The sequence below is a fragment of the Protobothrops mucrosquamatus genome, unplaced genomic scaffold (assembly GCF_001527695.2).
Source record: "Protobothrops mucrosquamatus isolate PMUCROS unplaced genomic scaffold, P.Mucros_1.0 scaffold4811, whole genome shotgun sequence".
NCBI classification, from domain to species: domain Eukaryota; kingdom Metazoa; phylum Chordata; class Lepidosauria; order Squamata; family Viperidae; genus Protobothrops; species Protobothrops mucrosquamatus.
Window position 1 is genome coordinate 15,375 of NW_015390701.1, and position 13,204 is coordinate 28,578.

The window sequence follows — 13,204 nt, forward strand, 5'->3', positions numbered from 1 at the left end:
GGAAAGTCTGTCACGCCTCGGCCTAGCTGTCAGGGCGGTGGCACGGTCTCCCCCCCCCCTCATCTCCGCCGCCTCCCCGGCCGGTCCCGCCACGCACCGTATCGCGGCCAGGCCGCCGCCTCATCCCGCAGGCCGGATGGCGGCTGCTGCTGCTGCTGCTGCTCGGTGGTGGCGGGTGGTCGGGCGAGGCCGGAGCCGGGCGGCAACGGCGGCCTCGGCCTGGCTCCTTCGCTCGCCCCTCACTCTTGAGGGCGGCCGCGGATCCAAAATGGCGGCAGCGAGCGGCGGCGGCGGCGGCGACGGTGACGGCGACGGCGGCGGCGCTCTGGCCTCAGCGCGCGCCTGCGCGCTCCTGCCTCGCGCTGGAGCGCGCCCTGGCCACGCCCACCACTCCCTCCCTCCCTCCTTTTTTTTTTTTTTTTTTTTTTTTGAAACCACCCCTCCTCCTCCTCCTCCTCTCTCTCTTTTTTTCCTCTTCCCTCAGAGCGGGATATGCCTTCCCTGGCTGGCAGGGGCGGGGAGGGGACGGGAGAGAGAGAGAGAGAGAGAGAAGAGACGCGGGTCTCAGCCAATCAACGCCCTCCCCTCAGCGCGGCCCGCCAATCGTCGTCGCCCTGCCGAAAGAAGCCAGGGTGAGGGAGGGGGAGCGCGTACTCGCGCTCCTTGTGGGCGGGTTTGAAAGAAGAAGAAGAAGAAGAAAAAAAAAGATTCGGACCGAGGAAGATTGTCCCTCGGCGGGACCCGTCGGCCGAACGCGGGGACGCCGTCGAGCTGAGGCGCGCGGCGAGTTAAGATGGCGGCGCCCAGCACGGCGGAAAACTCCTGAGGGAACCGCGGAGATTTTTTTTAATCCCTTCGCGGCGGTTGGCGGTTTTTTTCCTTTTTTCCACTTTTTTGTGAGGAGGAAGATATATTTGATCTTTGGCCGAAGGCGGGGACGACCAGGCCTTTTTTGGGGGGGAGCTTTTTTGCTTTTATTCCCCAGTTGATGCGAGGTTTGTGTGTGTGTGTGGGGGGGGGAAACACAATTAGACGTCACCCGGCCGTCGTGTCTCTTCGTATAAACTCTGGAGACGACCCCGCGAGGAAGGACGATCCCATCCTTGGGCTGGTCTCTCGAGCGAGCCTACCTCGCAGGGCTGTTGTGCAGCCTTTCCCGACTTAGTGGGGGGCGGGGCTCCAAATGGGGACAGGTTGCTGGCTGTGGTGGCTACGAAGTGGCGAAGCTTTCTTGTCTCCTGACCCGAAGTTACCCAGCGGAGAGGTCTTCAAACTTGGCCCTTTGACGACTTGTGGACTTCAACTCCCAGAATTCCTCAGCCAGCAACGCTGGCTGAGGCATTCTGGGAGTTGAAGTCCACAAGTCGTCAAAGGGCCAAGTTTGAAGACCCCTGGCCTGGTGCCTCTAGAGTGGGTCTTTAGTTGGGCCTCACCGTTGTAGAAAGGAATTTGAAATGTCCTTTAAAATCTGCAGGAAGTCCTCCACTTACAACAGTTCGTTTAGTGACCGAAGTTTCAATGACTGTTTCCCACACTTAATGACCGTTGCAGCATCCCCATGGTCCCGTGATCAAAATTCAGACACTTGGCAACTGACTCGTATTTATGACGGTCGCAGTGTCCCTGGGTTACGTGATTCCCCCTTTTGCGACCTTCTGAGCAGCCAAGTCTGCTAGATTCACTTAACAGCCATGTGGCTAACTTAACAACTGCGAGGATTCCCTGAAGTGGTTTTTACTTGTGTGTAGTGTGCACATGGCAATGAATTTCATCGTGAGTTACACAATGACAGGAAAGACTATTGAAATGTCGCAGGAAAGGTCGTAAAATGAGGCAAAGCTGGTGTAGCAAACGTCACTCGGCGTCACAAACTTTGGGCTCAGTTTTGGTCGTATAGTCGAGGACTACCTGTAGATGAAAATAGAGGTGAGAGCGGAGGCTCACATTCCTCGTGATCAACCTTGAAGAAACAAATTGGAGGGGAGAAAAAACTGCACTAAATAATCCAGCAAGAATCAAGTCCAGATAAGTCCTCGACTTACGGGCACAATTGAGCCCCAAATGTTGCTAAGCGAGACATTTGTTAAGTGAATTTTGTCCCATTTCACAACCTTTCTTGCCACAGTTGTTGAGGGACTCACTGCAGAATCTGGCTTCCCCCATTGACTTGGCTTGTCAGAAGGTCGCAAAACGGGATCACATGGCACCCCCCCCCCCAAGACTATGCAACTGTCGTAAATATGAACTAGTTGCCAAGCGTCTAAATTTTAATCACATGACCAGGGGGATGCTGCAACGGTCTTAAAGGTGTAAAAAAAAACGGTCGTAAGTCCCTTTTTTCAGTGCCGTTGTAACTTCAAACGGTCACTAAATGAACTGTTTTAAGTCAGGGGCTTCCTGTATGTCCCACGTTGGAGGTTGGAAAGCAAAAATATTGAAAATGAAGAGTTTTTTTGGAAAAGGCATGCTTGACTTGGAACAGCCCCATATTTTCTTGGGGAAACTCATTGGTGAATGCTCCAACACTGGAAGTTTTAAAGAAGAGACTGGACAGCCGTTTGTCTGAAATGGTGTAGGGTTCCTGCCTGGGCAGGGGGTTGGACTCGATGACCTCCAAGGTCCCTTCCAACTTTATTATTGTTGTTGTTGTTGTTATTGTTATTATTATTAAGACGAGATCCTTTTGCAACTTACACTTCAGAAAAGAATTGGTTTGCTGGTCTCTAATCCCTCTGGAAACTACCGGTAACTCTTTCCTTTACGCCCTCGAGGGAGTTACATAACTGCTACTCCAAGCTTGCCTTTCAGAAAGTTAAAAAGTGGGGAAAAAGTCCTGCTTAAAAGAAACAAAATACCTTTTGTTCCAAACAACTGCTATTTTTATTGGCAGGGGGGACCATGCTGAGGACTTTGAGGAAACTTATCCCTCGGGGATACAAGGTGAGTTCATCCACCTGTCTTTTGATTTGGGGAGAAGGCATGGCTTTTGAGGCACCAAAACGTACAGTCGTGCTGTTCATTTCTTCTTCAGGCTATGGATACCCAACTGCTTGTTCCTTTTGTTTTATTTTTAAAGTTTTAGCAGATCGCCTTTCTTTTTCTCGCTGTCATTTTGAAAAGCCAGGAGCTCATGCAGACTTTTTTCTTTCCTTAGCTGGAACTGGATGGCTTTCTCCACCCCAGAAGCTGGCAGAGGACAATGTCAACCCAGAATGCCCAGCTTCAACCAGAAATGCTTAGAGCTGCCTTCGTTACCAGCGAGAATGACCCAGTGAGTTAATATTAGGTGCGGAAAGGGTGTTTCCAATCATCTGTAGACTGACAATGGTGTGCGACTCTGAACCGAGCGAAGTAGAATATTTATAGTTTGACTGAGCCTTGTGTGTGTGTTCATTTGGAAAGAGGGTTGCCTTGGTCGGCATGAGTTGTGTTTGACTGTTGAGAATAATCCGGCAATCATTTTAAGTTGTACGTAAGCTCCACTGTTTCACCTTTTCTCCAGCATCTATTTAACTTGGATTGATGGGGTGGGGAGGTCAGCCCTTTGAGGTAAACCAGATCAAAAAAGCCACAAAGATTTGCAAGATTCTGTTACTGTTTTTTTGATTGTGTGCCATCAATTTGTGTTCGACTCCTAGCTGATAGCTGTTATCCATGACAATCTGTCCCTAATCTGTTCTTTCAAGTCTCCCAGTAGTGCCCCCTCCAGCTTCTTGATGGTAGTCCTCTTCCTCTCTTCCCTTCCCCGCATTAGAGCTTTTTCATTAGTTCCTCCTGTCATTGTGTCCATATCTATTATTATTATTATACCCTACAAAGAAAGTTGAGTTCCAGTTTCCCTGTAGAGCTGATTTTCAGTTCCACCTTGACCCGCAACCTGCAAAGGGTTTGCTTGGGAGATCCCCAATCCCTTCCTCACCTATAAGAAAGCTGCAAGGGTCTCCTAAAAATCTGGAATTCACGTTATTTCTTTATATAAGCTCCCAATCCATAACTTGTGACACCAATTGCCAATGGGCAGATTTTGCTTGCATTTTTTAAATTTATTTATAAAGTCAGACCGGTGCTGTCATTCCAGCCATTCACACACGCTATGTCATTTGTGCGGCAGCAAAAACGATCGAACAGCCCCGCCATTCAAAAGGAACACATCCTAAAAAAAATCAGAAGCTCCCATCAGGTGTGTGTCTGTTTAGGGAGAAGGTGCCTCCATCGTTTTTTACAATTGGAGCTGCAGCAAACAAAAACGTCCTCGGGAGGTTTTCTGCCATGGAGAATTCCCCCCCCCCCGCTGAATCTTCTGGGGGTCTCCATGGAAACTGCAACAGGCAAGCAAGACCCTGTCGTGTAACACACACATGCAGCCTCCCAGCATCCGCAGGAGCGCGGGGCCAGCCCCTGCCATCCAGAGTCTCCCAGTTGCCAGGCAACTGATCTTTTCCTGCTAACTTGGAACAAATAAACCCAGTGTGGGCATAGGCACCCAAAGCTGAGGGTGGCGATGGATTTAATCCTGTTTTACTCCGTTCGAGATCACCGGCGCATCAAGAAAGAAATTTTAGCCCACTGGGCTAAAGGCATTCTGGGTCCCACCGCTTTTATGCTCCAAGACAGGAAGCACGATTGCATGAAGCCCCAATGGCCTCTATCCAGAGCCTTCTAGATACCTCTGGATAAACGACAAGATATACAGGTAGTCCTCGACTTAACAGTACATTTCGTGACCGTCCAAAGTTGCAACGGCATCGAAAAAAGGGACTTGTGGCTGTTTTTCACAGGTCTGTTGCAGCATCCCAATCAAAAGTCAAATGCTTAGCAATTGGTTCATATTTACGACGGTCGCAGCGTCCCCCTTTTGCGATCTTCTGATAAGCCAAGTCCACCGGGGAAGCTGGATCCGCTTAACGGCCCTGTTATTCATTTAACGACCGCAGCGATTCGCGAGAAAGGTCGTAAAGCGGGGCCAAATCACTTCAACGTCTCGCATAGCTGCAGAGATTTTCGGCTCACTTGCGGCCGTTAAGTCGAGGGCTGCCCGTATTCTCCTTGTGTGCAACGCCGTCTATTCCTTCCTGTGGGTTTCTCTGAACTGCTGGGAAGGTTTCGTTGTGGCTTCCAGAACAAAAGGACATTTGAAAATTCGGCACGATGATCCACGCCGACTGATCTCTGCACCGCCTTTTTTTCTTTCCATCCTGCAGGCCAAGCACGGCGAAGACCACATAGGTCGCTACTACACCCTCTCGTCCGAGGAAGTGAAGCAAATGCTCCCCCATGGGCTTCCAACTCGCTTCAAACTCCAGGTGACGTGTCTGCCTTTCCACATGTGGCCGGGGGAGCCCTTTGTGAACCCTGGGCCGTGCCTTCCGAAGCAGCCCCAGGGCTCGGCTGTTCTTCCAGCCCAAACTCTACTCTGATGTTGGGGTCTTCAGACTGGGCCCTTTGATGACTTGTGGACTTCAACTCCCAGAATTCCTCAGCCTGGCTGAGGAATTCTGGGAGTTGAGGTCCACAAGTCATCAAAGGGCCCAGTTTGAAGGCCCCCTGCTCCATCTGCTTTCTCTTTTCCCTGACAGATGAAAACCTTCAACGAAGCTTGCGTCATGATTCGACAGCCGGCGCTAGAACTCATTAGCTACCTAAAACACGCCAACTTGGCTCATCCAGCCGTCCGATATCTCCTCTGTATCCTTTCTGGGTCTCTTGATGCTGTTCTTTCGCCGAGTGAGACCAGGCGAGTTTCTGGCCCTCATGATGACGTCGTTGCAGGATAACGGACTAAAAACAGGGTTAGACCCAGCAGGATCCCTTCTCCTTTGAAAGAGCTGTGATCCTATACAGGTAGTCCTCGCTTAGCGGCCGTTCAAAGTTACAGAGGATGTCCCCAGAGCTAATTATGACCTCTTTGGCTGCTCGCATCGACAACCCCAGTCACACGGCTGCAGTTTTGGACGCTGGGCACCCGGGCTAGCTTTGGCAGCCCTTTGCAGCATCCCGCAGTCAGATGCTCAGTGCCGTCGTAACTCGGGACGGTCGACAAAATGAACAGACAGAACTCAAGGAATACCTGTACATGCATGCAGGTGTGGCTTCTTCCTTAAACAGTCTTGAAGATGGAGAGAAGAGCACAGGAAAGACCATGGTTCTCTGCCACGCTGTCCATTATTGTGCCAGGCAGAACTGGGTCATCGTTCACATTCCAGACGGTAAGAGCAATAGCTAAACTCAAGTCTGTGTGTATTTATTTTATTTTATTTTTTAAAGAAAGGGTATTCCAAATTGTTTTTTTTTAAAGGTTTGGGCAGTATTCTTGAGAGCAGAATGCTCAGGAAATCCAGGGGAAAACGTCCTGGGAAAGAAGGCCATTTTATTCGGAGAGCTTCAACGGGATGCTGGTACCTTCGGCCGATGCTGGACGGCGTCCGACGTTAGAACGAGACGCTTGTTATATGTCTTTGCCTCACCGTCGTTCTTTCTCTCCCTGCCGCAGTTCACCTCTGGGTGAAGAATTGTAAAGAACTGCTGCCATCTTCCTACAATCCCGAGCGATTAGACCAGCCCATGGAAGCGGCAAACTGGCTGAAGAATTTCAGGATCACCAATGAAAAGATTTTAGCCCAGGTTGGCAAAATCCCTCTTAACCTCTGGGGAGGGGGAGAGAAAAACACGCATTCGATTGCAGGTCGCCCTTGACTTAAAAAAAAAAAACACGTTCATTTAAGTTCTTTTCTTTGGAAAGCTACATGGAATTTCCAGGCTCAGGAGCAATAAATCTCTGGACATCTGTTGTTTTCACGTCCTTCTTTTCACGGTCAGGATTTTCCCGTTTCATTTAGTGTTTCTTTTTTTCTTGTCTCTGTGCACTGCAGATCAAAACACAACAGAAGTACGTATGGGGTAAGCGTGATGTCACCGAAGAGGGCTGTTCTCTGATAGACTTGACTGACAAGGTGAGGCTAATATTAAAAGTGGAAGAAGGGTGGAATTCGTATACTATGACAATTGAATTACATCCACTGCCTGTGGGGTAGTTTATTGCTAACCTGGGTGGTCCTTATTCATGGCTGTTTTACTTTAAAGATCTCTGAGGGGCTTTAGGGATCTCCCTAGCGTGTTAAAAGAGAGCCGGTTTCTTGTAGTGCTTCGGGGGCTGGATTAGAAATTGGGAGACGATGAGTTCTAGCCCTGCCTTAGGCTTGAAAGCCAACTGGGTGACTTTGGGCCAATCACCAGGAGACAATGAGTTCTAGTCCTGCTTTAGGCTTGAAAGCCAACTGGGTGACTTTGGGCCAATCACCAGGAGATGGTGAGTTCTAGTCCCGCCTTAGAAACAAAAGCCAACTGGGTGACTTTGGCCCAGTCATCAGGAGACGGTGAATTCTAGTCCTACCATAGGCATGAAAGCCAATTGGGTGATTTCCTCTCAGCCTGACCTGCCCCACAGGGTGGTGGTTGTGGGGAAAATAGGAGGCAGGAGCATTATGGAGGCCACCTTGAATTCTTAAAAAAAAAAAAAAAGAAGAAGCCAGGATTAAATCACCATCCTGCAAACCATGGAGCTTGTAGCCCAGTTGTTCTCCTGGATGGCAAGATGGCCCACTGTTTTCTCCCTCCACTTCCACTTCCCCTTCCTCCCCTTTTTCTTCCTTCCTTCCTTCCTTCCTTCCTTCCTTCCTTCCTGTGCATCTATTCTAGCCATCCACCCACCCATCCATCTTCTATCTTTATCCCTCTGTGTGTGTGTGTGTGTGTGTCTAGCCATCTATCCATCCATCTTGTACCTTCCTTCCTCAGGGCTTGGCTTGGGTGAAATACGCCAGCGATGCCATCGGGGTGATCTTGAAAGAGCTGAAGCAGCAATCCTGCCAAGGATCCTTCCGGCTGCTTGTGGCGGTGGATGGAATCAACTCCCTTTGGGGGAAGACGGCGTTGAAACATAACAAGCAAAACGTAGGTTCCCTCCTTGACTCGGCCCGTGACGTTCGGTTCAAGTGTAGCTTAGCACATAAAGGCAGTCCTGGACTTAAGACCATTTGTTTAGTGACTGGATTGGGGGGGGGGGCTGATAGCAGTCTTCCAGTATCTCAGGGGCTGCCACAGAGAAGAGGGAGTCAAGCTATTCTCCAAAGCGCCTGAAGGCAGGACAAGAAGCAAAGGATGGGAACTAATCAAGGAGAGAAGCAATCTGGAACTAAGGAGAAACTTCCTGACAGTGAGAACAATTAACCAGTGGAACAACCTGCCTCCAGAAGCGGTGAATGCTCCAACACTGGAAGTTTTGAAGAAGAGACTGGACAGCCATTTGTCCGAAATGGGATAGGGCTTCCTGCCTGAGCAGGGGGTTGGACTAGAAGACCTCCAAGGTCCCTTCCAGCTCTGATATTCAGTGTTCTAACCTTCCCAGTGTGTTGTCAGTAATGAGGGTGACGTAACGATCTTTTTCCAGCCTTGCTGAAAATGTAATATTTTTCTCTTTTCTCTCTTCCTCTTCAGGTCTCTGTGGAGGAGCTGACGCTGATACACAACCTCAGGAAGATGGTGGCAAACGACTGGGTGAGGACAGCCCCTTAAGACGGATACGGAGCCGAGGCAGATGCCACAGCTTCCAGGAGGCTGACCGTGGATAGACTTGTGGCTCTGACGGTGTTGTTGTTTCTTGTGTCTTTCCAGACAGGAGGGGCCGTCGTAGCCACCCTCAGCCAAACAGGAGCACCCGCCACGCTCCGACATTTTTATTTGCCGCACGAACTGCTGGGACGGGTGAGTGAGCAGCTGGTTGGAGGGTCGAGTTGGAAACCAGCTCTTAAAGGAGTCCAACTCTCCTCACCCTCCTTGGCTTGACTAATATTCAGAAGGACGGTCTGGTCCTTTGTGAATGTCCGAACGTGGTGGCTTCCCTGCAGGTGTTTCGTTACCAAGGCAACATCATCCGTGCTGGGAGGAGGGAGGAGGAAGAGATGGAGGAGGAAGAGGGCCTGAGCTCCTTGGTGCTGCCTGAGCTTGGTGGTTTTCTTGGGAGATGTTTCATGACCCAACTCGGTAAACATCAGCATAGAAGGGAATGAGGTTTCTACAAATCCTCCTTCTAGCACTGATGATGTTGCCTAGTTGGGTCATGAAACATCGGCAAGAAAACCACCCAGCTCAGAGAGCATCAAGAACCCCACAGTTGTCCTCCTCCTCCTCCTCCTCCTCCTCCTCCTCCTCCCAGAAAATTTCCCCTATCACTGATGGTATTACCTAGTTGGGTCGTGAAACGTCTGCAAGGAAACTACCAAGCTCAGAGAGCATCCAGGACACCACAGTCGTTGTCGTCGTTGTCCTATTCCTCCTCCCCCCCTCCCTTCTAGCACTGATGATGTTACCTAGCTGGGTCATGAAACATCTGCGAGAAAACCCCCAGCCTCAGACAGCCCCAGGGACCCCACCCGTCAGCCCTGAGCTACGAATATTCTGTTCCAAAGGAGGGGCTGGAAGAGGGTAGATTTCGCATTCAGGTTAACTGCCCTCCTTTTCTTCGACCAGCTGAAAGAATCTCCACTATCTAATCTCGTCGTATTCATCTTCATTTTCCCCCCCTCCTCCCCCCCATTCATTTCTAAACTCCAGGATGGTTTTGCCGCCCTGGAGCCTTTCGTTCCCATCCAGGTTTGCGACTACACAGATCTGGAGTTTGAGAGTTGCTACCAGTATTATCTGGAACGCAAGTGGCTGGGGCATGAAAAAGGCAAGTTCAGCTATTTTCAGAGCCAGGCGGTCGGTTTGCTTCGATTTTGGTTTCCTGCCTGGTTAAAAAGGGCAGGAGTGTAAAGTCAGAGATTTGTTCATCTCTGTGTCAAGGCACCAGGGTAAAAACCAGGAAATGGTGAATTCTAGTCCTGCCTTAAACATGAAAGCCAGCTGGGTGACTTTGGGCCAGTCCCCAGGAGACGGTGAGTTCTAGTCCTGCCTTAGGCTTGAAAACAAACTAGGTAACTTTGGGCCAGTCCCCAGGAGGTGGTGAGTTCTAGTCCGGCCTTAGGCTTGAAAGCAAACTGGGCAACTTTAAGCCAGTCCCTCCCTCTCAACCGGGACCAGATGACCTCCAAGGTCCCTTCCAACTTTATTATTATTATTATTATTTCTGGAAAAAAAATAGGAGGAAGCAGTACTAGGAATGTTCCCCATCTTGAATTATTTATAACAATCATAAAGGCAGGATAAAAAAATATCCTAATTAATAAAATAAAACTTGCTTGTTAGATTATTTGTGTGTGTGTTTGTTCTGGAGCCCATTCCTAACCTGACCTTTTTTTTCTTTTTTTTTAATATGTATATGAAATTCTTTCCGTGCTGAAATAGCCGGCACCAAGGAGGGTCGATTAGAGCTCCGTTTTCTGTCTGGACGCAACCCCGGATTGTTTGAGCGAATCAGCGCGATTTTGTAGCCAAGGATCTCTCCCGACACACGGACCTCACGGCTTAAATTCCCTTGTAATAAATGCTTTCAAAGCTGCTTCTTTGGCGTGGGCTGTTTGTACGTTAACCGGGAATGTTGGCTCCTAGAAAAATTAATGCTCTTTTTTTTCCCCCATCAAGTGAATTCAAAGCTGTTTACAGACACTGCCTCAAATTAAACCCATCAAATTTTAACTCGGTGCGTTGGGAAGACGTGCTTGAAGTAAAGTTCAATTCTTAACTAGATGCTGTTTCTATAATTAATTTTATGGTATTCTTTTCCTGTCTCCTCGTCCCGTTGGATTTTGTTGGTAGTGAAAGAAATTAAGCTAAAACTAGGTAAAATCCAGAGGTACCAATAAAATAGCTATTAGGTAGACATTTTTTCACTGTTGGGTGAAAACAAATTCAGTTCCACTTTATTACATGAGAAGGTATGAGGATGATGGCTTTCTCAGGCTTTGGACTACTTAATTTCAAATTTAGCTGCTTGTTATACCTAATATTTAGTAATGGGAGTCTTGAGTTTTCCTTTCCCCACTGGCTATTTATCCTGCTATGCCTCCAGAAGTGGTGAATGCTCCAACACTGGAGGTTTTCAAGAAGAGACTGGGCAGCCATTTGTCTGAAATGGTATAGGGTTTCCTGTCTGAGCAGGGGGTTGGACTAGATGACCTCCAAGGTCCCTTCCAACTTTATTATTATTATTAACAACCTGCCTCCAGAAGCGGTGAATGCTCCAACACTGGAAGTTTTTAAGAAGAGACTGGACAGTCATTTGTATGAAATGGGATAGGGTTTCCTGCCTGAGCAGGGGGTTGGACTGGATGACCTCCAAGGCTCCTTCCAACTCTTATTATTATTGTTATTTCTTCCTCTAGGTTGGTTGTTTTAGATTGCAGGCTTGCTGAGAGTTGAACAACGTGTATTCCAGGTAGATTTATGAGCAAATAATGGAATAAACTTCCATTATTCAATTTACAATATGCTGCATGGGGGAAAAAATCCACTCAAATGTTGTTAGCCAATTCGCCCTATTAATTCCTTGAGGCTATCATAGAGAAAATAACGGGCAGAGCGGCTTAGCATTCACAAGGATGAAAGCGGACGGGAAGACAGGGCTCGTCCTCACCGGAAGTGACTCTTCACTCCCTCCCCATTCCTATCCATTCAACCAATGAGGTTGCGGTCTATACTGAGGGGAGCTACAAGGATGGAGGCCGTGGGCGGCTCCCTACTGATTGGTGGCCGGTGAGAGCCAATGAAAAGACCGCGTTGGCTTTCCCCGCCCCTTCAGTCGCGCGCGACGGACGGGCTTACCATTCGCGCCTGCGCAGACCGAGTAATTTTTTCTTCTTTAAACCCTTCTTCCCCCCCCTACTTCAACGGCCTATGTCGCCCCCTTCGTAGCGGGAGCGCGAAACGAGAGCGGGGGGGGGGAAATGTCGGGGGTCCGCGAGGTGGTGACGCTTCAACTCGGCCACTACGCGAGCAGCGTGGGCGCCCACTGGTGGGGCCTTCAGGTAAGCCGAGGCATCGAGCGCGCATGCGCCGACAGAGCCTTGGTTTTTTTTAAAAACAATGTGGATGCCGTCATTCCTAAAGATGCGCGCGATTGGCCCGCAGCCCAAAGTGGGCGTGGCTTACGCATGCCCGCGTTAGCCAAGCTCTCCAGTGAAGCTGTCAGCAAATGNCCGGACGATTCCGGATCTCCTAACCTTCCGCCGCGCCCTCAAGACATGGCTTTTTCAACAAGCGGGACTGACCTAGGGTGAATTTTAAATAGGGAATAATTTTTAAAAATTTTCAAAGATTTTAAATATGACACAGCTATTAATATATTTGCTTTTTAATTGGTTTTATAGGGGAAATGTTTTTTGTGTTGTTTTTTTTAACATGCTGTGAGCCGCCCTGAGTCCCTCTGGGGAGAAGGGCGGCATAGAAGTTTAAATATAAATAAATAAATAAATAAATAAATAAATGTGCGAGTTGCCAATGTTTACACGCATGCGCGCTTGCACACGTGCGTGCATATTTGCACATGTGCATTTGCACGCGTGTATTACAGTGTATCTTCCACCAATTTGAAGTGGCATGGATAGCTTTTTTTTTTCCCCAGCCCACCATGCTTTTATCCTCATAAGAGCCCTGCAAGGTAGTCCACAATGGGCTGGGCCAGGATAATGAGGGCTGCTGCAAAGGATTTCTTCTGCCTTTCTGTCCCTTTTTTGCGGATCCTGGTGGATTTTTGCAAGGGATCGCCCAAATGTCTCCATCCCAACATTCTAAGCTTGGGTGCAATGACATACAGGCAGTCCTCGGCGTATGACCCAATGTTTATGTCACTAAGCAAGACAGCTGTTAAATGAATTGTGTCCCATTTTACGACCTTTCCAGCCACAAATTACGGCAGTTGTTCAGTTAGTGACCCGGTTGTTCATTGAATCTGGCTTCCCCCGTTGACTTTGCTTGTCAGAAGGTCCCCAAAGGGGATCACATGATCCCGGGACACTGCGGCCGTCGTAAATGTGAAACAAGTTGCCAAGCGCCAGAATTTTGATCACCATGGGGGATCCTGCAACGGTCATTAGTGTGAAAATCGCTTTTTTCAGGGCTGTTACAGCTTTCGACGGTCACTAAACAAAGCGTCGTAAATCGAGGACTACCTGCAAACGCAGAAAGGCTGAAGACGTAAGACAAGATGTTGCAGCGACGGGGACGAATAACGCTGCTCAGATTGGGATCTCTTTGGCTTCATTAACTTCTT

The 13,204-nt window shown here is 49.0% G+C and overlaps 2 protein-coding genes across 2 annotated transcripts in view; both read left to right on the forward strand.

The window, feature by feature from the left end:
• Positions 1-883: 883 nt before the first annotated feature.
• DAP3 (death associated protein 3) lies at positions 884-10,496 on the forward strand. Its single transcript, XM_015828712.1, has 13 exons — positions 884-995; positions 2,891-2,940; positions 3,155-3,271; positions 5,202-5,303; positions 5,577-5,685; positions 6,114-6,206; positions 6,491-6,621; positions 6,870-6,950; positions 7,795-7,950; positions 8,494-8,553; positions 8,671-8,760; positions 9,610-9,727; positions 10,342-10,496. Exons 1-13 carry the CDS (start codon positions 989-991, stop codon positions 10,425-10,427), a joined length of 1,200 nt encoding a protein of 399 aa, XP_015684198.1. The 5' UTR covers positions 884-988; the 3' UTR covers positions 10,428-10,496.
• Positions 10,497-11,869: 1,373 nt separating this feature from the next.
• MSTO1 (misato mitochondrial distribution and morphology regulator 1) overlaps positions 11,870-13,204 on the forward strand; it is a 14,711-nt gene continuing 13,376 nt past the window's right edge. The window contains exon 1 of the mRNA XM_015828721.1: positions 11,870-11,960. Coding sequence (XP_015684207.1) covers positions 11,880-11,960 — 81 coding nt within the window. The 5' untranslated portion in view covers positions 11,870-11,879. The remainder of the gene's footprint in view (positions 11,961-13,204) is intronic.